The 26763-nt window shown below is 42.9% G+C and overlaps 1 protein-coding gene across 1 annotated transcript in view; it reads left to right on the forward strand.

The window, feature by feature from the left end:
* The first annotated feature begins 2179 nt into the window (after positions 1–2179).
* Positions 2180–26763, forward strand: part of LOC106583700 (leucine-rich repeat-containing protein 3-like) — a 46206-nt gene continuing 21622 nt past the window's right edge. Inside the window, exons 1-2 of the mRNA XM_045705318.2 lie at positions 2180–2439; positions 19857–20004. Of these exons, the coding sequence (XP_045561274.1) occupies positions 2180–2439; positions 19857–20004 (408 nt within the window). The remainder of the gene's footprint in view (positions 2440–19856; positions 20005–26763) is intronic.

A 26763-nucleotide genomic window follows, 5' to 3' on the forward strand; every position in this document is an offset into this window, starting at 1 on the left:
AAGAACAAGTCTTTGATATTAATTAATAGTCTGCAGCTAGAAATTATATCATTGAACGCGAAGACCGACGAAACACCCATTCTATGACGACATTAATGAATGTCGCTTTGAAAGATCCATTCTAACCGAGAGAGAGAGAGAGAGAGAGAGAGAGAGAGAGAGAGAGAGAGAGAGAGAGAGAGAGAGAGAGAGAGAGAGAGAGAACTCTCCAACAGAACGACGCTCCAACAAGGATCCTGACGACACACTGAGCGTAAATATATATTGATTGCAATTGTTCCCGAATGAGTGAGCGTTCATGTGCAAAGGCTTAGCATATCAATTGTTAATATTAATGAACTCTGTGTGCCTCCTCAGCTGACCATTTATGACCCTTTGTTAACAAGACACCAGCCATGCCTGTTTAGCCCACTTGCTGATTGGGAGTCACACATAAGTAGCCTGGTTTTCCTTTGGGTTTTTGTGGGTGATTGTTTCAGTTTAGTGCTTTCTGTTTCGTTGTTAGTACCTGACAGAACTGTCGGCTGTCATTTTGTTTATTTTGTCAAGTGTTCTCTTTTTGTATTAAAATTCATTCAAGATGAATACATCCTCCGCTGCACCTTGGTCTTTCTCTAACGACAGCCGTTACAGCAAAGATAACTGAACTAAATGACTATCGCCCCGTAGCACTCATTTTAGTCATCATGAAGTGCTTTGAGAGGCTAGTTAAGGACCATATCACCTCCACCTTACCTGCCACCCTAGACCCACTTCAGTTTGCATACCGCCCCAACAGTTCCACAGACAATGCAATCGCCATCACACTGCACACTGCCCTATCCCATCTGGACAAGAGGAATACCTATGTAAGAATGCTGTTCATTGACTACAGCTCAGCATTCAACACCATAGTACCCTCCAAGCTCATCATTAAGCTTGACGCCCTGGGTCTCAACCCCACCCTGTGCAATTGGGTCCTGGACTTAATGACGGGCCGCCCCCGGGTGGTGAAGGTAGGAAACAATATCTACACTTCGCTGATCCTCAACGCTGGGCCACCACAAGGGTGCGTGCTCAGCCCCCTCCTGTACTCCGTGTTTACCCATGACTGCGTGGCCATGCACGCCTCCAACTCAATCATCAAGTTTGAAGCTGACACAACAGTAGTGGGCTTGATTACCAACAATGACGAGACAGCCTACAGGGAGGAGGTGAGGGCACTCGGAGTGTGGTGTCAGGAAAACAACCTCTCACTCAACATTAACAAAGTAATGGAGATGATCGTGGACTTCAGGAAACAGCAGCACACCCCTATCCACATCGATGGGACAGTAGTTGAGAAGGTGGAAAGTTTTAAGTTCATTGGTGAACACATCACGAACAAACTGAAAAGGTCCACCCACACAGACAATATGGTGTAGAAGGCACAACGATGCCTCTTCAACCTCAGGAGGCTGAAGAAATTTGGCTTGTCACCTAAAACCCTCAAAACTTTTACAGATGCACAATTGAGCGCATCCTGTCTGGCTTTATCACCACCTGGTACTGAAACTGCACCGCCATCAACCTCAAGGTTCTCCAGAGGGTGGTGCGGTCTGCACAACCCATCACTGGGGGAATACTACCTGCTCTCCAGGACACCTACAGCACCCGATGTCACAGGAAGGCCAAAAAGATCAAAAGACAACAACCACCAATGCCTGTTCACCCCACTACTATCCAGAAGGCGAGGTCAGTACAGGTGCATCAAAGCTGTGACCGAGAGACTGAAAAACAACTTCTATCTCAAGGCCATCAGACTGTTTAACAGCCATCGCTAACGCAGAGAGGCTGCTGCCTACATACAGACTGAAATCATTGGCCACTTTAGTAAATGGATCACTAGTCACTTTAAATAGTGCCATTTTAATCATGTTTACATATCTTACATTACTCATTTCATATGTATATACTGTATTTTATACCATCTATTGCATCTTGCCTATACCGCTCAGCCATCGCTCATCCATATATTGATCTGTACATATTCTTATTCCATCCCATTAGATTTGTGTGTATTAGGTAGTTGTTGTGGAATTGTTAGATTACTGCACTGTTGGAACTAGAAGCACACGTATTTTGCTACACTAGCATTAACATCTGCTAACCATGTGTATGTGACCAATAAAATGTGATTTGATTTGCAGAGGTTATCTGGATGGACGACCGCGACAGGTACAGACATGCAGAGGTTATCTGGATGGACTACCACGACAGGTACAGACATGCAGAGATTATCTGGATGGACTACCACGACAGGCACAGATATGCAGAGGTTATCTGGATGGACGACCGCGACAGGTACAGACATGAGGTTATCTGGATGGACTACCACGACAGGTACAGACATGAGGTTGTCTGGATGGATGAACACGACAGGCACAGACATGAGGTTATCTGGATGGACGAACACGACAGGTACAGACATGAGGTTATCCTTAAGGCCATAGGGCAGTCATGTCATTTTGTCCACCAGTCTCACGGTAATTGACCATTAACCTCTTGGGGCTAGGTGGGACGCTAGCGTGCCACCCGTGGTGCACTCCATCAACAGCAGGTGCATTTCAAGAGCGGCAAATTTGAATCCAAATAAATGTCAAAATTCAAATTTTTCAAAAATACAACTATGTTACACCATTTGAAAGATAAACATCTCCTTAATCTAACCACGTTTTACGATTTCAAAAAGGTTTTACGGCGAAAGCATAAATTTAGAGTATGTTAGGACAGTACATTTACAAGAGTTGTGTGTAATGTTTTGTCAAGTCAAAGACAGGGTCACCAAAACCATAAAACCAGCTAAAATGATGCACTAACCTTTTACAATCTCCATCAGATGACACTCCTAGGACATTATGTTAGACAATGCATGCATTTTTAGTTCTATCAAGTTCATTTTTATATCCAAAAACAGCGTTTTACTATGGCATTGATGTTGAGGAAATCGTTTCCCTCCAATAACCGGCAGTCAAGTCAGCGTCAGAAATTAAATAATTAAAATTAGAAAACATTGTTAAAATATTATATTGTCATTTAAAGAATTATAGATTTACATCTCTTGAACGCAATCAACTTGCCAGATTTAAAAATAACCTTACTGGGAAATCACACTTTGCAATAATCTGAGCACTGCGCCCAGAAAAATACGCGTTGCGATACAGACTAGACGTCATGTTGGGGAGATCTAAAATCGAAAATACTATGTAAATAATCCATTACCTTTGATTCTCTTCATCAGATGTCACTTCCAGGTATCACAGGTCCATAACGAATGTAGTTTTGTTCAAAAAAGCTCATCATTTATGTCCAAAAATCTCCGTCTTGTTAGCACATGATGTAAGCCAGCCGGACTTCTCGTCATGAACGAGGGGAAAAAATATATTTCCGTTCGTTCAAACATGTCAAACGTTGTATAGCATAAATCATTAGGGCCTTTTTTAACCAGAACATGAATAATATTCAAGGTGGACGAATGCATACTCTTTTATAACGTATTGGAACGAGGGTACCCAACATGAAGTAGCGCGCCAGGTGTCTAATGGGACATCACCGTTCCATGGCTCTTGTTCGGTCAGATCTCCCTCCAGAAGACTCAAAACACTTTGTAAAGGCTGGTGACATCTAGTGGAAGCAATAGGAAGTGCCAAAATATTCCTAAACCCCTGTGTTTTTCAATGGGATAGGTTTAAAGTCAATACAACACATCAGGTATCCACTTCCTGTCAGAAAATGTCTCAGGGTTTTGCCTGCCAAATGAGTTCTGTTATACTCACAGACACCATTCAAACAGTTTTGGAAACTTTAGAGTGTTTTCTATCCATATATAATAAGTATATGCATATTCTAGTTACTGGGTAGGATTAGTAACCAGATTAAATCGGGTACATTTTTTTTATCCAGACGTGCAAATGCTGCCCCCTAGACCCAACAGGTTAAGTAACATAAACATATGTTGCATCTCCTGGCTTCCACACAGCCTACAAGCCACAGATGCAGACCTTTGGAACATCTACATTTTATCAAGTCAAATGAATCCATGTAATATAGCCTACACCTTCACAATAAATCCATTATTTATTTTAGATAGGTCTAAAGAAACATGATACGAAGAAGAACATAATAGCATGTCCTGAGTCTTCCTCATGTTAGGCCCTGATCTGGCTATGCCATATGTCTATGGGCTACACTAGTTCATTTAGCACATAAGATTTGCTTAGAATTCCCGTGGCATTATTTTATAGTAAGAATAATACAATTGAACATACCTTAGCTGAATAAAATAGAAAGGATATTTTCACAGGGAGTGCTGTGTTGAGCGGTTAACAAAGTGATCATTTTAAACAGGTCCTCCTATATGCTCAATTTAGAGTTATTTATGCAACATTAGTTGTTATACAAACCTTATAACGTTTTAGAAATCAAAACATATAGCCCCAGGCTGCATGATGCGACTTTAACGATGATTTGAAAAAAGTTGCATGAAAGGAATGCATTCTGCCGTTTCTCCCACAGGCTGCACACCCAGTCTCTCACAATTTGACAAGCACTTGATCATATTCTCACCCATCAGTCTATTCTCAGTTTAATCTGGTCTTTAGAGATAGGCTACAGTATTAATATAACTGCAGACGCTAGCCGTCATTCACAAGTGATAATATTGTCACTCATCAGACTATTCTCAGTTGAATCTAGTCTTTACATATAGGCTATAGTATTAATATTTGAGGGATTATTTATTTATTTAGGCCCACAAAAAAGTCATCCGTAGCCTGCACTGGAACAGAGAATGGAGTAAGCACCTCCTGTGATCAAATGTTCATCTGCCAGATAGGCTGCTCCAGTTGTAAAGCGGATTAATGTGCTTCATTTCAACAATTGAGCAATAAATATAACAGCAAGAGAAAGCTGGGATCCTCTTTAACATAGTGGCCAGTTTTCACACGTGATTGCGCAAATGACTGGGCTTCTCTAAGCACTGAAGGCTATTGGCCTATAGGCTACCCTTAAGAGTTATTTGGCCACTTTGTGATAGAAACATTAGAACATGAAGGCCTATGACATGATGCCTGCCACTATGATTTGAAAAAAGAATGCATGTGCTGTTTCTTGCCTTAGACTGCAGACACTAGGCATCATTTACAAGTGCTAATATTGCCCCCCATCAGACTATATTCTCAGTTTAATCTTGTTATGTATATTACATAATAGATGTGTTAATTTAGTTTTGGTTTAGAATGAGCCATCAAGCACCTGTCAGAACAGGTGCAGGGGAGGGGAAGAAAATACACATAATCCATATGTACTTAAATAGCAAAGCCAGGTAAGCTATTCCAGTTGTAAAGTGAGGCCATCAAAACTCTGTTTTCTCATGCAATTAGCCTATACAAATGTTGTGCAACATGGGCTTATAGGAACTCTTATTTCAATCCATGCATCAACCAGCTATGAGGAGCAGGCTATCGCTGCACAACAGGTTTGATTTTATTTTATTAGGATCTCCATTAGCTGATGCCAGTGGCGACAGCTAGTCTTACTGGGGTCCGACATGTAAGGAAAAGCAGCCAACAAGTGCTCACCATATGTGGTGGGAACTCCTTCAAAACTGTTGCAAAAGCATTCCTCATTAAGCTGGTTGAGAGAATGCCGAAACTGTCAAACCTGTCATCAAGGCAAAGGATGGTGTGACGACGGGAAGCAAGTTCAGGGAGTGAGAGTTTTAATAAATATACGGAACGTAATACAAAACAAGAAACTCAAACAGCGCACACAGACAAGAAACAGAAACAATGATGCCTGGGACAGGAACCAAAGGGAGTGACATATATAGGGATGGTAATCAGGGAAGTGATGGAGTCCAGGTGAGTCTGACGACACGCAGGTGCGTGTAACGATGGTGACAGGTGTGCGCCATAACGAGCACCCTGGTGACCTAGAGATCGGAGGGAGCACAAGTGACAGGTGGCTACTTTGAAGAATCTCAAATGTAAAATATATTTTGATTTGTTTCACAATTTAAAACATAACATTTACTACATGATTCCATATGTGTTATTTCATAGTTTTGATGTCTTCACGATTATTCTACAATGTAGAAAATAGTAAAAATAAAGAAAAACCCTGGAATGAGTGAGTAGGTGTGTCCAAACATTTGACTGGTACTTTATATCCCTGTAATATCATTCCTACATGACCCTAACCCAATATATCCCAGTAATATTACTTATTGTAGATTACCATTGCTTTTGGGCAACCAGTAATACACATTGGATGGCGCCAATACACTCTTCTGGATGGATTCAGCAAGCTTCTCACCATCCTGATGAGGAGGAAGACGGGAAACATTTAATAATGATGACATGTATTGTATTTGTATTTATTATGATCCTTATTAGTTCCTGCCAAAGCAGCAGCTACTCTTCCTGGGGCCCAGGAACAATTAAACAATTAAATATATGTAAATATATATGAAGTTTATAACATTTTAAAAACATTACAATACATTCACAGATTTCACAACACACTGTGTGCCCTCAGGCCCCTACTCCACCACTACCACATATCTACAGTACTAAATCCATGTGTGTGTATGCATGTGTCTGTGCCAATGTTTGTGTTGCTAGCATATGGTTAAACTCCATTTATGAGATACCTTTGAAAGCAGACAAAATACATGTCTTCAATTTATCAAGTAAGACCCTGACATCAGCTCACCTCCGTGTTCTCAATAAGGGGTTATAACCCTGACATCAGCTCACCTCAGTGTTCTCAATAAGGGGTTATAACCCTGACATCAGCTCACCTCCGTGTTCTCAATAAGGGGTTATAACCCTGACATCAGCTCACCTCAGTGTTCTCAATAAGGGGTTATAACCCTGACATCAGCTCACCTCCGTGTTCTCAATAAGGGGTTACAACCCTGACATCAGCTCACCTCAGTGTTCTCAATAAGGGGTTATAACCCTGACATCAGCTCACCTCCGTGTTCTCAATAAGGGGTTATAACCCTGACATCAGCTCACCTCAGTGTTCTCAATAAGGGGTTATAACCCTGACATCAGCTCACCTCAGTGTTCTCAATAAGGGGTTATAACCCTGACATCAGTTCACCTCAGTGTTCTCAATAAGGGGTTATAACCCTGACATCAGCTCACCTCAGTGTTCTCAATAAGGGGTTACAACCCTGACATCAGTTCACCTCAGTGTTCTCAGTAAGAGGTTATAACCCTGACATCAGCTCACCTCAGTGTTCTCAATAAGGGGTTATAACCCTGACATCAGCTCACCTCCGTGTTCTCAATAAGGGGTTATAACCCTGACATCAGTTCACCTCAGTGTTCTCAGTAAGAGGTTATAACCCTGACATCAGTTCACCTCAGTGTTCTCAGTAAGAGGTTATAACCCTGACATCAGCGCACCTCAGTGTTCTCAATAAGGGGTTATGACCCTGACATCAGTTCACCTCAGTGTTCTCAATAAGGGGTTATGACCCTGACATCAGTTCACCTCAGTGTTCTCAATAAGGGGTTATGACCCTGACATCAGCTCACCTCAGTGTTCTCAATAAGGGGTTATAACCCTGACATCAGCTCACCTCAGTGTTCTCAATAAGGGGTTATAACCCTGACATCAGCTCACCTCAGTGTTCTCAATAAGGGGTTATAACCCTGACATCAGCTCACCTAAGTGTTCTCAATAAGGGGTTATGACCCTGACATCAGCTCACCTCAGTGTTCTCAATAAGGGGTTATCATTTCTACCCACTGAATACATTAATGACTTTGATGTTTAGATGGATCTACTCAACTTTTCCGTAATCTGAGATTCCGTGAGTTTTTTTATAAGAGTGAAATTTACATGACTCCACTTGAAATGTCCTCATCAGTTTAAAAACATTGACCCCTAGTGGTCTGAATATTGACTTTGATCTCTGGCCCTTCTTATGAACAAGTCTTATAAATATATATATTCTTTCTAAAGCATATCAGCATACACCCAATATGTCCCCCCTGTTGATGATGCTTATTATGCATTTATGGTTAAACGAAAATATTACATGTAACACATTTTTTTAGGAAATAGGAAACAATTAAATATATATATATGAAATTGAATTAAACAATAATGTATGTTGATGCTAATATTATGTACAATATTTAATTATGTTTCCATATGATAATATTCAATATACTATAAATGATTGTTTTTTAACAGTTTTACTCAATTCATTCATTTTAGCCAAGATTTAAAGTTGAACTTCTAGCCTTTGTTTTAGAGGTGACGGGAGTACAGCAGCAAAGTGTAAGAAGGGTAGGTGGGATTGGTTAAGGTGTTTTGCCCTACAGTCAGTTTGAGGCATGGGCTACCTGGACAGGGAGACTGTCATGGTCTTTCATGCTTGAGTGCAGTGCCTGTCGGCATGCGCCCAATCTCTGGTGGCAGTTGTTTTATGTCAATATTTAGGGCCATTATGGAAGAGCCTAATTATACCAAGCCTATGTATTCACATTATCTACTACAGTGTCTATCAACGATGATGACAATTGCATCAAAACAGTGTTGCTGACTGTTAGCGTTAGCTATAGTTGACGCTAACAACAGATATCACATGACTCTGGACTGAAGAAGGTTAGCTATCTAAATGGGACATGGTAACGACATCTGGTAACGACATCCCCATACCTTATACTCGGTCTCCAACACACTGGACCAAGTTCAGGAGATTTTGTAAAGGGACGACACGTCTGCACAATAATTATCAGCGCTCATGTCACCATGTACATACGCTGAATGCAAAACGTTGTGCTATTGTGGAAGTAATATTAGTTGGACAATTGTTTTCATGGCAGTTAGAAGTACAAGTAACACACCATTATAGCTCGGTTTCTGACGCCACCTTGTGGCAGTTTTATGTTACTGCAATCAGATTTGTGTTTTTCAGATGTGAAGCAAGAGGATTTATTGCGCTCAAAATCTGTCAGTGAGATCAGTGGCAGAACTAGAGTTTTATACAAGGGGTGGCCAATGCTACTTCACCCTAACCTGGCATCTAAGGAGCATGAATGAATCCTATGATTGCGGATTAGAGGTAGAAGTGATAATTCACTTAACCCGGAGTTGTTCAATGTGGCAGATAGTGTGGTCCAAAAGGGTTACTTCACTAGAATTCTTTAATATACTATGACTAGTCAGTGTCTCTACCTCGGAACTGCAGCTCAATGTCTTTCTTTCTTTCTCTCTCTCTCTCACACACACACACCTGAGAGACTTGTGTCACTCTGTTTTCATGAATATAGCCTTCCCTGTAGCTCAGTTGGTAAAGCATGGTGTTTGCAACGCCAAGGTTGTGAGTTCGATTCCCACGGGGGGCCAGCACAGAATTTTTTTTAATGAAATGTATGCATTCACTACTGTAAGTTGCTCTGGATAAGAGCGTCTGCTAAATGACTAAAATGTAAATGTAATATATAATCTGGGTCGATAAGTGTTGAACATCCAAAATATTTTCAGAAAATAAAACTCAAGCACCAAGGAGATAAGATTGCAATTTATGTAACACAAAAATGCTTAGTTTATTTACAAAAAAACACAATGCAATTTGACATACCAGGTATTAAGCAGAAATGGCCTTGAAAAAAATATTTATATTTGGTGTCCATCAATATTACAAACTTACAGTGTCATATTTATGCTCATATATATTATGTTAACTAATAGCAAAGAAACGTTTTGGAATTGGCCTAATCAAGACCATATTAAATCTGTGTAACATGATACCCTTTGGATTTATCATTTTAGAATGTCAGTGTGCTAGCTAGTACTAGCTAGCCTAAGTGCCCAAATTATCCTAGGTAGATTTAAAACAGCATAATTCTGTGGTTCTGGTGAGAACTGGCAAAATGTTTCACAAACTCATCCATGTTGAGGGAGCGTGCCCTCCTTGACTCAACACTGAGAATTCCGAAGTGACTTAACCTGTCATCAACCATTGTTGTCCTAAGGTGGGGTTTAATCAGTTTTTGTCACGCCCTGGCCATAGAGAGGGTTTTGTTCTCTATTTTGGTTAGGCCAGGGTGTGACTAGGGTGGGCGTTCTATGTTCCTTTTTCTATGTTTTTGTATTTCTTTGTTTTAGGCCGAGTATGGTTCCTAATCAGAGGTGGCTGTCTATCGTTGTCTCTGATTAGGAATCATACTTAGGCAGCCTTTTCCCACCTGTGCTTTGTGGGATCTTGTGTTTGTGTAGCTGCCTGTGAGCAGCCCAGAACATCACCCTTCGTTTTCTTCTGTATTGTTTTGGTGAGTTTTGTATTTATTAAACATGTGGAACTCTAACCACGCTGCGCCTTGATCTACTCCTTTAGACGATCGTGACAGAAGATCCCACCAACAGAAGACCAAGCAGCGTTTTTTGAAGCATCGGGGGGAAGGATGGACATGGCAGTTGGACCGTCAACTCTGGGAGGACAAGCGAAGGGAGCTATGGGAACCTGAGGCAGCCCCCCAATTTTTTTGGGGGGGGGGCATACGGGTAGTTTGGCTGGGCCAAGGGTTAGCCCTAAGCCAACTCCCCGTGCTTATTATGGGGAGCGTTTGGCCTGGAGAGCACTGTGCTATGCGGAAGTGCGCACGGTCTCGCCCATCCGCATGCACAGACCGGTGGGGTCGATACCGCAAGTGCCATGCTAGAGTGGGCATCGAGCCAGGACGGGTTGTGCAGGCCGTGCGCTCCAGACCTCCAGTGCGTCTCCAGGACCCGGTCTATCCTGTGCCTGCGCCTAGAACCAGGCCTCCTGCATGTCTCCCCAGCCTGGTGAGTCCTGTGCCTGCGCCCAGAGCCAGGCCTCCTGCATGTCTCCCCAGCCTGGTGAGTCCTGTGCCTGCGCCCAGAGCCAGGCCTCCTGCAAGTCTCACCAACCTGGTGAGTCCTTTGCCTGCGCCCAGAGCCAGGCCTCCTGCATGTCTCCCCTGCCTGGTGAGTCCTGTGCCTGTGCCCAGAGCCAGGCCTCCTGCATGTCTCCCCAGCCTGGTGAGTCCTGTGCCTGTGCTCAGAGCCAGGCCTCCTGCAAGTCTCCCCAGCCTGGTGAGTCCGGTGCCTGCTCCCAGAGCCAGGCCTCCTGCAAGTCTCCCCAGCCTGATGCGTCCTGTGCCTGCTCCCAGAGCCAGGCCTCCTGCATGTCTCCCCAGTCTGGTGCGTCCTGTGCCTGCTCCCAGAGCCAGGCCTCCTGCATGTCTCCCCAGCCTGGTGCGTCCTGTGCCTGCGCCAGAGTCGCCCGCCTGTCCGGAGCTGCCAGAGTCGCCCGCCTGTCCGGAGCTGCCAGAGTCGCCCGCCTGTCCGGGGCCCGCTGCGAGGGTCCCCAGTCCGGGGTCGGCGGCGAGGGTCCCCACTCCAGAGGCGCCACCTAAGTGGGCCAAGCCGAAGATGGAGCGGGGTCCACGTCCCGCACCAGAGCCGCTGCTGTAAGGAAAGCCCACCCGGACCCTCCCCTTTAGAGTCAGGTTTTGCGGCTGGAGTCCGCATCTTTGGGAGGGGGGGGGGGGGGGGGGGGGTACTGTCATGCCCTGGCCATAGAGAGGGTTTTGTTCTCTATTTTGGTTAGGCCAGGGTGTGACTAGGGTGGGCGTTCTATGTTCCTTTTTCTATGTTTTTGTATTTCTTTGCTTTGGGCCGAGTATGGTTCCTAATCAGAGGCAGCTGTCTATCGTTGTCTCTGATTAGGAATCATACTTAGGCAGCCATTTCCCACCTGTGCTTTGTGGGATCTTGTGTTTGTGTAGCTGCCTGTGAGCAGCCCAGAACATCACCCTTCGTTTTCTTCTGTATTGTTTTGGTGAGTTTCGTATTTATTAAACATGTGGAACTCTAACCACGCTGCGCCTTGATCTACTCCTTTAGACGATCGTGACAGTTTTTAAAGCTGAGACGCTTCTCTCGCAAGAAGCACTGCTGACTGGTGTAACAACAGAAATCTTACAAGGTCGAAATAGCTCATGGAATACCTTTTTATAAGGTTCTAGAAACACAACAAAGTCAAAGAGAGTAGACGGTCTGTCCCTTCCACTATTCTCTCTCCCATCAAGAAGCCGCTTAGTTTGGTGAACCTCATGTTTGAGGTCCTCTAAATCTGACTCAAAGGTCTGAGCAAAGGCAAACAGAGGCTCCTCATTCAAGAATGTTGTACTCTTTGGGTTGAGAGACTGGACCCCTTGCATTATCTCGCAATTCTTCTTTGAAAAACGCCTCTGCAGCTCAGCTGTGAGATTGTCAAGCACCTGATAAAAGACCTGCTGCATCTAAGCTTTCAGCTGACCGAAAGTGTAAAACGCTTTCGTGGATGGCCCCGTTTGTAATAGTACCTCACAACTAAAGACATTTGTTATTTTTTCTTTAAATCTTTGGTTTCATCTGCAATTACACAAAAAACGTCACTTTCTTTTACTTCTCTTATTATTTCACTTTGTACCAGCTCAGCCCTCAAGAACTTCCTTCTGGATTTGGTGGCTTGTGTACTTAGCATTGCCACATGCATTCATCCTTTTCTCTATGAGAGGGTCATGCTTTGCTATTTCTTCTAAGATTGTCAAAAAATAACCCTTGTTGTGAGAGTCATCAGACTCCCAATGACCTCTCTGCGGTATATTTTGAGTGGCAGTTAGTAGGAGCACATCTGCAATTGTTTTAATGTAAGTACAGTTTTCCTCCACTTTCTTTTTCTGGTCCTCATTTATGACATCTAACATTGATGAGTTGCTGTTAATAGCAAGTTTATGCTGATTCCAAGCATACTGTACATAGCATTGATATGATGCTCTGCCTTCGAATGGAGATTAAACTCAGAATCTTTAAACAGCACCTTTATCCAGTTACAAAAACCTGACAGTGATGTGAAGGCAGATCGTCACTCCCTGACGAAGGCCATGCAGCCGTAACGCGTTGGATTTTTTTAAACCTTGTTTCTATTGAACATGCCATACTAATAAAGGCATTTTAATTCTTTATACGAAGAGTGCCTTGGTCCTCCTTTCTTTTTGATGACCAATTCACCCCCTTTACCAAAGAGCACCTTCTGTCTACCAAAATGTACTATTGTGTACCTCAGTAGCGCTTCCCTTCCTCCTTTTTCTACTACCAGATCCAGGTGTATTGGGCAGAGAAAAATGCCTACAGGCGAAACAATAAATTGAATCTTGACTTACAGAATATTCAAGCCATGAATTGTCCTTATACCAGGAGCTGTTGAAAGCCCTTTTCCTAGTATGATACTGAGTTCTGGAAAATGTTTTCCAACACGGCTGTTACAGGACCCCTGAATCTTGAAATGTCTGAAATACATGTTAAATAATGTGTCATATCGCTATGGAAATGTATAATTAAGGGATCCACAAGATTAGATACAAAAATGTGTAGTTTAAAGTATAGGCCCGGCCTACCATTGGGTCCTTTTGGAACAGAAGTCTGATACTTTTGGAACAGAAGTCTGATATCTCTCCCTTTCTTTTCATGTTTAATTGACCCTATGCAAAAATAAGACCGTCTATGGTTACATCTAAGCATCCAATTACCCACATTTTAGTCCAATCTCAATCACAAATCCCCATTATCATAACTGTACGTTAAAATCAAGTTACTAGTTAGATCATGGCTAGCCCTACTCTGCAGTAAGTAACTTAGCTAGCAATAATTTCTTACACATTTACGACAGCAAACAGGCAATCTGCAAATTGTGGTAATCTTTTGAGTAACGTTAACAGATTGATAATAACAATTGTTTGTTTTGAGTTCAAGTACGAAAATCTAACTGAGCTAATGGATTTGAAATTTCTGAATGTTAACTTGCTGAACACTGACAGCTGTAGCCTACTAGTTACCCCACATTATCTAAACATTCATATATTGTAATATGATGCTTTCACCAATTGCGAAAAGAGCTTGTGGAGCTGTGGAAATTTTCTCTCTTCTTCTTCTGTATCTCGCAACCAACGTTAATATTCCCTCTTCCTCGTCCTTGATTTGAAACATGCGCCGAAGAACATCAGAATAAATGCTTATTTCAACAAGAGGTGAAATGAGATGTCAATCAGCATCAAACTGCCAGTAGCGAATAAAATTTTGGGATGGCACCCGGGGTGGCCAATCAGATGTCAGGGGTGTCCAGTGCCACCCCGGACACCCCTCTAGCTCCGCCCCTGAGTGAGATAAACCCTTTTTTGTATGGGCCTTCCCTGTGGCTCAGTTGGTAGAGCATGGTGTTTGCAACGCCAGGGTTGTGGGTTTGATTCCCACGGGGGGCCAGTAAAAAAAAATAATAATAATTTAAAAAAAAATAATAGAAAAAAAAACTAAAAAATTATAAAAAGAAAAATAAACAAATAAAAATATAAAAAATAAAATAAAAAATGCATGAAATGAAAATTAAATGTATGCATTCACTACTGTAAGTCGCTCTGGATAAGAGCGTCTGCTAAATGACTAAAATGTAAATGTAAAATGTATGGAGGCCTATGAGAAAGTTTCTAATTACATGACTTTTATTTGATCGAATTGAATTTTCGTAATGTTTAGGCTGTTACAAATGTAATGATATAAGTGGATGCACGTGGCATTCCGGCAACTTTGAGAAGTTCACACTGTATCTGCCCTCTCATTGGCTAGATGATCCCACCTGATCTCTCCTGCCTTCAATCATTGAGAACATGTGTTTCCATTGTTAGAGCGGTCACTTGGCTATCTTGTTAATATAATAGATCATCTTTGGTTTCTTTCTTCTTCTTCTTTGAGGTTTTATGACAAACTACAACCCCATAAAAGGAGTATTGCCACCACCGACTATGTGGGATGAAAACAATAAGATCTCTAAAACATAGGGGAACTCCTACGGCTTGGAGTTCAAAGGCGTCCTCATGCTTCCCAACCGAAACAGTTCGGTAGAGTTTGTGCATATATTAAAAAAACATTTGGTGACGTATTTGTTTTGAACTTCAGCAAGTTTTTTTTTTCAGAGCCAATGTCTACACCCCTTCGTCAATGGTTGGTCAATGTTGGGGATTCTTCAATAAAGTCTTTGCTATCATTCAATGAGAGATGACTTGTTTTCGTGCACATTTTTTAATAGAAAAATACTGCACCAAACATCTTTGTTTGATGCAAAATTTTGCAACTGGCGTGGGTTGCAGGACGATGCCCTGTCGGAGCTCAGTGGGATCTCCAACTATATCTTTGTCAATGCCAGAGGCTTCTTCGGGGAAACATGACCAAGGAGGGAGGGAGCACTGGAGATGGCCAGGAGGACCCTGCAGGCTGTACGAACTCTGAAGATAAGTGGGGGGCAATCAATTCACATATGATGTCCAGGTCACAGCTGGGGGCTGAGGGGGGTCTGTAACAAGTGGCAACAGTAAGAGACTTATTTCTGGAAAAGTGGATTTTTAAAAGTAGAAGCTCGAACTGTTTGGGCACAGACCTGGATAGCATGGCAGAACTCTGCAGACTATCTCTGCAGTAGATTGCAACTCTGCCCCCTTTGCCAGTTCTATCTTGGCGGAAAATATTGTAGTTGGGGATGGAAATTTCAGAATTTTTGGTGGCCTCAGCCAGGATTCAGACACGGCTAGGACATCAGGGTTGGCAGAGTGTGCTAAAGCAGGGAATAAAACAAACTGAGGGAGGAGGCTTCTGATATTAACATGCATGAAACCAAGGCTTTAACGGTTATGGAAGTCAACAAATGATAGCGCCTGGGGAATAGGAGTGGAACTGGGGGCTACAGGGCCTGGGTTAACCTCTATATCACCAGAGGAACACAGAGGAGGAGTAGGATAAGGGTACAGCAAAAGGATATAAGAACTGGTCGTCTAGTGCGTTGGGAACAGAGAATAAAAGGAGCAGATTTCTGGGCGTGGTAGAATAGCTTCAGGGCATAATGTACAGACAAGGGTATGGTAGGATGTGGGCACAGTGAAGGTAAACCTAGGCGTTGAGTGACGATGAGAGAGGTTTCGTCTCTGGAGGAACCAGTTAAGCCAGGTGTAGTCTGCATGTGTGTGGGGTGGGACAAAAGAGCTATCTAAGGCATGTTGAGCGGGACTGAGGGCTCTACCGTGAAATAAAACAATAAAAACTAGCCGAGACAGCAGTAGACAAGGCATATTGACTTTAGAGAGAGGCATAAAGCAATCACAGGTGTTGATTGGGAGAGCAAAGACAACAACAGGTAAATGGCGATGAATGGGCAGAGCGGGTCAGTTAGGTACATACAGGGCCTGAGTTCGAGGCTGGGGCAGACAGATAAACAAATGAGGTACATTGTTATTGAAACAGTCCAGGGGGCATCAGCTGTGTAGCCGAGTGATCATAGGGTCCAATGAAGAGCAATAGGTGAGTCAGGGGGCCGTTCGGTAGTCACTACTACGTTAGGCAAGTGGGGGACACAGCGTTCAGAGAGCTAGCGGGCCGGGGCTAGCAGATGGTTCTTTAGCGACATCGTAACGGAATACCGTAACGGAAGACCAGACCAGTCGATGGATCGGCGGGGCTCCGTGTCGACAATAAAGGCTCCAGGCCAATTGGCAAAAGAGGTATTGTAGCCCTAGAATTAGCTGGTATATGGGCCTAGCTCGAGGCTAGCTCAAGGCTAACTGGTGCTTGCTTCGGGACAGAGGCATTAGCTAACAGTAGCCACTCGTTTGCAGCTAGCTAGCTGCAATGATCCAGTGTAATGATCCGGAGCTGCAGGAATCTGGTGATGTGGTAGAAAGAAGCAGTCCGATATGCTCTGGGTTGGTATCACGCTGTGCAGACTGGCAGATATTGTCCGAGCTAAAGGTGAAGACCGCTATCCGTGGCTAACAAAGACTAGTAGCTAGTTAGCTGGCTAGCTCCTGATGGAGGTTCCAGTTAAAAGGAATACAAATAGCAGATCCGTACCACATTGGGTGAGGCGGGTTGCAGGAAAGTATATTTAGTTCGTAGATAGAAAGTGAGATTAAAATATATACGAAAAGAACCGGCTATTTGCACTGGATAAGACACGGGATAAGACAAAGACAAACACACGTCCGACTGCTACACCATCTTGGAAGTAATTAGTGAGATACGGTGTTCCAAACTGCCCATAAAACAATGTTCTTTTCTGGAGGGGTGTCATCATGACACGAGGGAAGTCTATTGATCCCGTCATTTCACCCTCCCTACTTACTGCTGGAATTAACACTGGGACCATAGAGTCACTCTCCCTCCTTACTGCTGGCATCAACACTGGGACCATAGAGAGTCACTCTCCCTCCTTACTGCTGGCATTAACACTGGGACCATACAGTCACACTCCCTCCTTATTGCTGGCATTAACACTGGGACCATACAGTCACTCTCCCTCCTTACTGCTGGCATTAACACTGGAACCATAGAGAGTCACTCTCCCTCCTTACTGCTGGCATTAACACTGGGACCATACAGTCACTCTCCCTCCTTACTGCTGGCATTGACACTGGAACCATAGAGAGTCACTCTCCCTCCTTACTGCTGGCATTAACACTGGGACCATACAGTCACTCTCCCTCCTTACTGCTGGCATTAACACTGGGACCATACAGTCACACTCCCTCCTTACTGCTGGCATTAACACTGGGACCATAGAGAGTCACTCTCCCTCCTTACTGCTGGCATTAACACTGGGACCATACAGTCACACTCCCTCCTTACTGCTGGCATTAACACTGGGACCATACAGTCACTCTCCCTCCTTACTGCTGGCATTAACACTGGGACCATAGAGAGTCACTCTCCCTCCTTACTGCTGGCATTAACACTGGGACCATACAGTCACACTCCCTCCTTACTGCTGGCATTAACACTGGGACCATAGAGAGTCACTCTCCCTCCTTACTGCTGGCATTAACACTGGGACCATAGAGAGTAATGACACAACTAGACTTGGCAGCCCAGAACCAAGTCTCACGTGAGAGCAGCCAGCTACTCAAGGTTTCGTCATCACAAGAGACTAATACAGGCCGATGCCAGACCCTCTCTCCTCTTCTCAAGCCTCGTCTCTCAGACCAAACAGGTTGAGGCCAGACCATTCTCTCCTCTTCTCAAGCCTCGTCTCTCAGACCAAACAGGTTGAGGCCAGACCATTCTCTCCTCTTCTCAAGCCTCGTCTCTCAGACCAAACAGGCCGAGGCCAGACCATTCTCTCCTCTTCTCAAGCCTCGTCTCTCAGACCAAACAGGTTGAAGCCAGACCATTCTCTCCTCTTCTCAAGCCTCGTCTCTCAGACCAAACAGGTTGAAGCCAGACCATTCTCTCCTCTTCTCAAGCCTCGTCTCTCAGACCAAACAGGTTGAAGCCAGACCATTCTCTCCTCTTCTCAAGCCTCGTCCCTCAGACCAAACAGGTTGAAGCCAGACCATTCTCTCCTCTTCTCAAGCCTCGTCTCTCAGACCAAACAGGCCGAGGCCAGACCATTCTCTCCTCTTCTCAAGCCTCGTCTCTCAGACCAAACAGCCAGACCAATCTCTCCTCTTCTCAAGCCTCGTCCATCTCTGACATCGAAGCATCCATAATCAGTCATGATAATTCATTCGCAGAAATTAATTTCCCTATGACATGAGCGGTTCTCGTCATGACATAGTGCCGTGACGACGAGAGCAGCTATACGACTGATTTCTGCAGTCAATTTACTACTAATTAAGTAGGGGAGGATGTGTCATGGATCTCCTGTTAATATAAGGGTGTGTCTCTCTTTCTCTGTCCCCCTGCCAATCCTCTGCTGTTTTATTCTCCTACATTCACTGCGGTAACAAATTATCTAATTTATTTTTAATTATGTCTGTCAGTGTTCCTCAGTGTGATGTAGTTAGTTCATTTAATTGTCCTTCAAATTGTTCATACATTCATTCATGTACATGAGTCGATGCTTAGTTTCTTATTCTGTCCTGAGCCATTGTTTGCTCTCTCTCTCCCCACCACTAGCCCACTCATCTCTCTCTCTCACTGTCTCACCTCCCCCCATCTCCTCACTCTGTACGTTAATCAGAAAGGAATTGCTCGGTGCATGCTCTGTGTAGAGCCCACTCAGAGATAGAGACAATTGGTGTCATTTAGTAAAGTTTAGGCAAGTACCAATGATTCAAGGTCTTTAATTGAATGCCAAGCTCTTATCCCTTGCCGGGGTTTATGTTAAAACGATGTACAGGTAAAAGTGCCATTCAAGCTTTGCCTTCACAGAACACATTTTAGTGGTATTGTTATTAATGTGTGAGGCTCTCATTTCTTCTGAGCCAAAACCAAGGTCTCGATCCAATCAAGGAAAGGAGGGGTTTTTATACATATCCAGAATAGTGTCTGGACAAAAATAATCTAAAGTACACAGAAACAAAATCGAATCAATGTCATGCAGTTTGACACAATCCTTCATTGACTTTCACATGGTTTACGTCCCATGGAAGTGCTATTTATTTTGCATTATGGACAATCTAGTGAAGTTAATTCTGCCCTGAATACTGCAGTTATCACAGCCTGTAGGAGAGAGAGAGAGGGGAGAGGGAAAGCTAGAGGGGGAGAAGATGAGAGAGACATGAAAATGTCAAAATCAAGGAAGGGGGCTAGAGAAAGACCGAGATAGGGGTTTATACAGGCATGAACTATACAGCATTTTGGAGAGTGCTAGTGTGGGTTGTTGTTCCAGGGAGTGAACTACACAGGTTTCACATTATATTCCACTGAATGTTTGATCGAACCACCTGTTCTCACTGTGACCAGTTCACACCTGTCATACAGTAAGTACACAGCACAAATGCATCACCTTTATCAGGTGCACCCTCTTTTCATGTTTCCCTCCTCAGGCTGGTGGTTTCTAGTCCCTTGGCTGATGTCGTCCCCCACAACACCCCTCCACCTCTCTTGGACATCGAGGGGAACCTATGCCATCACATCCCTCCTGGACTCCTGACGGCGTGGGGGTTGGCTCCAGTACCTGGTGGACTGGAAAAGGTACGGTCCAGATGAGCGGTGTTAGGTTCCGCTGGGCGACATTCTAGATCTCAACATCATCTGAGATCTCGCTTTCAGGGGCCGTCCTCTTGGTCGGTGTCGTCCTGCGGCTGGAGACGTGCGTCAGGACGTCAGGAGTCCAGTAGTGATCTAACGACATAGGAGGGATGAGGTAGTATTCTATAACGTAGATGCAGGGAGTCAGGAAGCAAGTGCAGTTAGTGAGTTTAATAATAACGAGCATGCCGCGATACACAACAAGAGAAACGTCTGACATGGAAACATAAACAATACCACCTGATGACTGCTAACTAAAGAGTGCTATATAAAGGGTAAGTAATCAAGGGAGTAATGAAGTCTAGGTGTGACTGATGATGATGAGACGCAGGTGTGCATAATGATGGTTGCCAGGTGTGCGTAAAGATGGGTTGCCAGGACCGGTGGTTAGTAGACCTGTGACGTCGAGCTCCCGGAGTGGGGGAGATGATATGGATGTGACAGTCGCGTTCACGTGCTATCAGAGTTATTGGAAATTCATAGTTCCAACTGCGATGTTTCACTTGAACGACCCTCCAAGTTGGAATTACAAGTTGGAAAATTTGAGAAAATGTTGTTGCTCGAGTTGTCATGTGTGATGTTTCACCACTGACCTTTTAACTTGTCAACCAAAAGATGACAACAAATCCATTTGAGACAACTAAAACCTTATCAATATAGATAATGGGCCTTCCGAGTGGTGCAGTGGTCTAAGCCACTGTATCTCAGTACAAAAGGCATCACTGCAGTACCTGGTTTGAATCCAGGCTGCATCACATCTGGTCGGGTTTGGGAGTCCCAGAGAGCAGCGCACCGTTGGCTGTGGTATAACAATTTGTTCTTAATTCAGTTCCCTAGTTAAATAAAGGTTAACATATTGTCAATGTTAGGCAAGCTAGCTAACTTTATTTATTAGCAACGTCAGCTAGATTATCTAGCAAGCTAAAATCTTATTAGTTGAAGAATTGTTGTTCTGACCAAAAAGCACATGAATGAAACAAAGTCATATAACCGACATCACAACTAGGAAATAGGAAGTTATGGCGAGCATGTATATTTCATTAAATAACAAAAAATATCTTTAGCTTTACTGCTTGTCTGTAGGGAAATAACAAGTGTGGGAAGACCAAACCAGAGATTAGCAATAGTAACCATAGACATACTGAACCGTACATACTACATACAGCATTGTTGTAAACCCTAGTGGGAGCAAGACAGGTTGTACAGGTTTCATTTCTCCGGACAGATTTGGGTCTGGGTACTGAGATGTAGTTTCTATAATATCCTACTGAATGCTAGTTAATATTTTCAGTTTGCTTTGGAAGAGGAGAATACTCTTAAGGATTCCACATATATTATTTATTTCTTTGACAATATCAAAATATAATAGTTTTAAATCTGTTGATGGCTGTAGGATAGTTGCAGAGGAAGGATGTCAGGTAGGAGGAGAAGGAAATATGAATATGTGTCACTGTAGCTGTCAGCCAATCGAGTCATTTCCCCTGGGGAGAACCCTATGGAGTGTCCTGTTTATATTTTTTGCATAATCTCAGCACCAAATCTCACATGTGCTGGTCAGCCGCTGGCCAGCAGAATGAGATTACTGTCCTGATCCATTTTTGAAATTTAATTTTAACTAGGCAAGTCAGTTAAGAACAAATTCTTATTTACAATGATGGCCTACATCAGACGACGCTGGGCCAATTGTGTGCTGCCCTATGGGACTCCCAATCACAGCTGGTTGTGATACAGCCTGGAGTCAAACCAGGATATCTGTTGTGACACCTCTAGCACAGAGATGCAGTGCCTTAGACCGCTGCACCACTCAGGAGCCATCATGGAGTACAGATGCAGTGCCTTAGACCGCTGCACCACTCAGGAGCCATCATGGAGTACAGATGCAGTGCCTTAGACCGCTGCACCACTCAGGAGCCATCATGGAGTACCGATGCAGTGCCTTAGACTGCTGCACCACTCAGGAGCCATCATGGAGTACAGATGCAGTGCCTTAGACCGCTGCACCACTCAGGAGCCATCATGGAGTACAGATGCAGTGCCTTAGACCGCTGCACCACTCAGGAGCCATCATGGAGTACCGATGCAGTGCCTTAGACTGCTGCACCACTCAGGAGCCATCATGGAGTACAGATGCAGTGCCTTAGACCGCTGCGCCACTCAGGAGCAATCATGGAGTACCGATGCAGTGCCTTAGACTGCTGCGCCACTCAGGAGCCATCATGGAGTACAGATGCAATTAGCTGATGGAAATGAGCTATGTGGTATTGGTGTAATATTTATTGTGCGTTGCCCCTGACAACTAAATTCATAAAATACTATGATATTGGTTGTCACTTCATATTCAGAAAATTATTTGTATGTATGTATGTATGTATGTATGTATGTATGTATGTATGTATGTATGTATGTATGTATTGTGGCAAAGAAGGGGGTCGAGTGATAAATGGCAGATATGTGAGGGCAGAACTAATAAACGGGCTCTGCCCGATCACTAAAATGGCCACCCCGATCAGAACTACAGATCACAATTCCCAGAAGCAAAGGGAACCCTCAGAAGGTGGAGCCGACCCACAGATAAAAGGTCAAGAAAAACCAGGAAGAGAGAGAGAGGGCGGAAAGGATCTATGAACCATAGAGAAAGAGACAATCTACATTGGCTGGATTTATCGTGTACGAGCTGGACTGTTTTGGACTTACCTGTTGGCGTTTAGACCTGGACCTACGAGAACCAGATTTGTGTACCGAACCCTGCTATCCTTGACCTTACCTGTGGCCTGGGTGGACCAGGACAGCGAAACAAACACACAGGTACTGTCATGTTCGAAAGAACTTTCATTCTGGGCTGACTTTGGTGACAGTTTCCCACTTAATTTGTGACAAACGCTCCTAACTTTGAAGAGGTTTGCCACAGTATGTATGTATGTATGTATGTACATATGTGACACACTTGATATATATTTGCAATAATGCTGTATAAAACTAATAATTAAAATACTGAGCTGTATATTGTATGATTTTTTGTTTAACAAGTAATATATTATTTACGCAAAAAGGTAGAGGTCAAAATTGACGTCTCTAAAGATTCTTATGAATAAAATAGTCAAAAGTTTAGTATTCGGTCCCATATTTCTGGCACACAATGATTACATCAAGCTTGTGACTACAAATTGTTGAATGCATTTACAATTCGTTTTGGATGTGTTTTGTATTATTTTTTGCCCAATAGAAATGAATGGTAAGTAATGTATTGTGTCATTTTGGAGTCACTTTTATTGTATATAAAAATAGAATATGTTTCTAAACACTTCTACCTTAAAGTTGATGCTACCATGATTACGGATAATCCTGAATGAATCGAGAATAGTGATGAGTGAGAAAGTTACAGAGGGTCAAAGATCATACTGCCAAGACATGCTAACCTCCCCTGTTAAGGTAATGGTCTAAGGTTAGCATGTCTTAGCCTTGTTTAGACTCTTTCAGGAAGGGTAAATAGTAATGTGTCCACTTCCTCATTAATAAGAGTGATGGGAAAAGGAGGAGAAGTTCTCCTGTCTGCCTGTGAGTCTGCCCATCCATCGATCTGTGTTTAGCCACTCAGCCTCTTTGTCTTTTATTGACAACTGCACAGCTACAGGTACATTTATCTCAGGTCAAGTCATGATTGGACTAACAAGATAGATAGATGGGTGTTGCAATCAAAAATAAATAGCCTAATCAATACTCTTGATTAAGCCTGTCATATATTTTCCATATTTACTGTAATAATTGACGGTCTAGAACACAAACGTGAAAAAACAACTGAATTGTTTATTAATTTGCCTTTATGTTCCTAATTATTATAATTGTAATACTTTGTGATAAAAACAATTGGGGGAGGTGATTAACACTTTATACCCAGACTGCAGGGAAGGTCTCCCACCTTTTCGTCAAGAGAGGAACAATACATCACACAACGGCCCCTTTAAAAGAGAGAGAGAGAGAGAGAGAGAGAGAGAGAGAGAGAGAGAGAGAGAGAGGCCAGAGTGAGAGAGAGAAGAGAGTTTGATTTTCATTTTATTGGTAAGTGCGAGTCAGTTTGATAAAGGTCTTTAAACTAAGAGGAGTGGATGTGATTTTACTGATACTTCTGAATATCGGTTATGATGACAGCTGGATTAACATATGACGCGCTGTCATGAGATTAACTCAAACGAACACATCGGAGTCGGACCGAAACCAAGAGGAGAGTCAACATCGTCTCGTGTGAATTCCAACTTGAATAATCATTTTTGCGGTTACATGCTACAGGTAGACACTTAAATGATCTTTTCTGTTTTCATTATAGGCTATGAATTCAACTAAGAGACAATTAGCCTATGATCAAACTGGGCTAAAGTTCTTACTTATAGACTGATGTGATTGTACAATAACAAATGTTGTCGCTTTCTAAATAAGTACTTCTGAGATTATTTTCATTATTACACAATTAGCCTATGCCAATTCATTTAGAGATTGAGCAACTCAAAACATTGAATTATTTAGTTTTCTAGTAAATGTGTTTGTATTCCCCAGTAGCTCCAGACAGGTTATAAGATGAAAATTCAATTGTTGAATGAAATCAAGAAGAACCTGTACTGTAAATTGAGCCAATGACTTTTTCTAACAGAACATGTATTGATTCATATAGTATGTGTAGGTAAGATTAAATGGTAAATTGAATGTTCCCCAGCAGGAAGGTATCATAACTGGTTTGTTGCCCAGCAGGAAGGTATCATTAATGGCTGTTTGTTACACAGCAGAACTGTGATTTGTGCCAGTCTCCCGTTTTCTCCTTTCTTTCTTTCTTTCTTTCTTTCTTTCTTTCTTTCTTTCTTTCTTTCTTTCTTTCTTTCTTTCTTTCTTTCTTTCTTTCTTTCTTTCTTTCTTTCTTTCTTTCTTTCTTTCTTTCTTTCTTTCTTTCTTTCTTTCTTTCTTTCTTTCTTTCTTTCTCTCATCATCAACTGCCCTGGGGAAATATATGTGATAAAAGCACTGGCTGGCCTGTCATCTCTCTCTCTGTCTTTCACACTCCCTCTCTCTAATTGTTATTCCTGTGGAGTCCCCAAAATACAACAGTTGATTGTTTTCAAGTGTGTTAATTGGTGTGGTAGTTTCCTCTGGATTGCTGCTCTGTCTTCTAACTGTTATAATGGGTTTATAAGGTAATAATGTACTGAAGCTCATCTCTCTGTCTGTCAGGCAGATAGACAGACAGGCAGCACAGGGGACTCGCTCTGTGGACATTATAGTGGTGTGTGTGTGTGTGTGTGTGTGTGTGTGTGTGTGTGTGTGTGTGTGTGTGTGTGTGTGTGTGTGTGTGTGTGTGTGTGTGTGTGTGTGTGTGTGTGTGTGTGTGTGTGTGTGTGTGTGTGTGTGTGTGTGTCTAGCCACCGCTCAGATTGACAACAACCAGAACCACAGGAGAGTAGTATTGTCAGTCACCTATATGGAACCAGAATGTGGGTCAGTGTGGACTGTAAAATTGAAAACTTTCCCATATTTTCTGGTAGACTGAATGGGGGAAAATAGATCATTTGTACTGATTAGTATGATTGTGATTCTAGAAATAATTGTATAAAGTGCATACTCTAATATCTCAATACTCAACTGAAATTTCAGCGTTGCTTCTTACCATAACCAGCTGATGAGAACAGTCACCATTTGGTAAGTAGGGCTTTTAGCTTTTCCTGGATAAACATATGTTGTATTTTCTCCTGCTGTCAGAAGTTTGATTTTCCTTGTTGAGCCAGCAGATAGCCCCAACCCAGCTTGTAACCATCTCAGATATGATTTTTTTTATTTAACTAGGCAAGTCAGTTAAGAACAAATTCTTATTTAAAATGACGGCCTAGGAACAGTGGGTTAACTGCCTTGTTCAGGGGCAGAATGACAGACATTTACCTTGTCAGCTCAGGGAATCGATACACCAACCTTCCAGTTACTGGCCCAACACTCTAACCACTAGGCTACCTGCCGCCCCTAATCATGGAATACATTCTCCTGCAGTCGCTCATGTGATTCTGACTGAGGAGTCTTGCTATCATAGTTAATGCCCGAGCTAGCAGATATACAACCCAGGCTGTTTTCAATCATGAGCTTAACACATATATATTTCTCCTGCAGTCATCCATCACATTCTGACTGAGGAGTCTAAGATAGTGTTGGGGTTTTACAGATAGTTTGTCTCCTTGCTGGACCAGCAGATTCTAACCAGGACTAATGGGTTTAATAAATGATCTTATACTTAAACCCATCACATTCTGACTGAAGTTTAATTTTGCTGGGCCAGAACCAACTGAGGCCACGTCTCGACCATGGGATAAACAAACGAGGAATATTCTCCTGCAGTCATGAATCAGATGTTTCCTTGCTGGGCCGGTAGATAGCCTACATAAAACCCAGTAGATACTTTACCCAGATTTTAACCAGGACTCGGACACGATCATTGGATTAATGTATACTTCTAGACAATCACCCACGTTTCAGAGGAGTCTAGCTACAGTATAGATTGCTTTCCCTGGCTGGGCAAGACAATACATGTACAGCCCAGACCAGGCTGTTTCTGATAATGGGATAACCACGTTATACAGTCAGGTCCATCATTATTGATAAAGATAAGCAAAAAAAAGACTGTATAAAATAAATAATACAAATACTGAGATATATTGTATGCAACAATGTTTTTTT

This window comes from Salmo salar, chromosome 22 (genome assembly GCF_965601325.2).
Source record: "Salmo salar chromosome 22, fSalSal1, whole genome shotgun sequence".
In the NCBI taxonomy this organism is placed as follows: domain Eukaryota; kingdom Metazoa; phylum Chordata; class Actinopteri; order Salmoniformes; family Salmonidae; genus Salmo; species Salmo salar.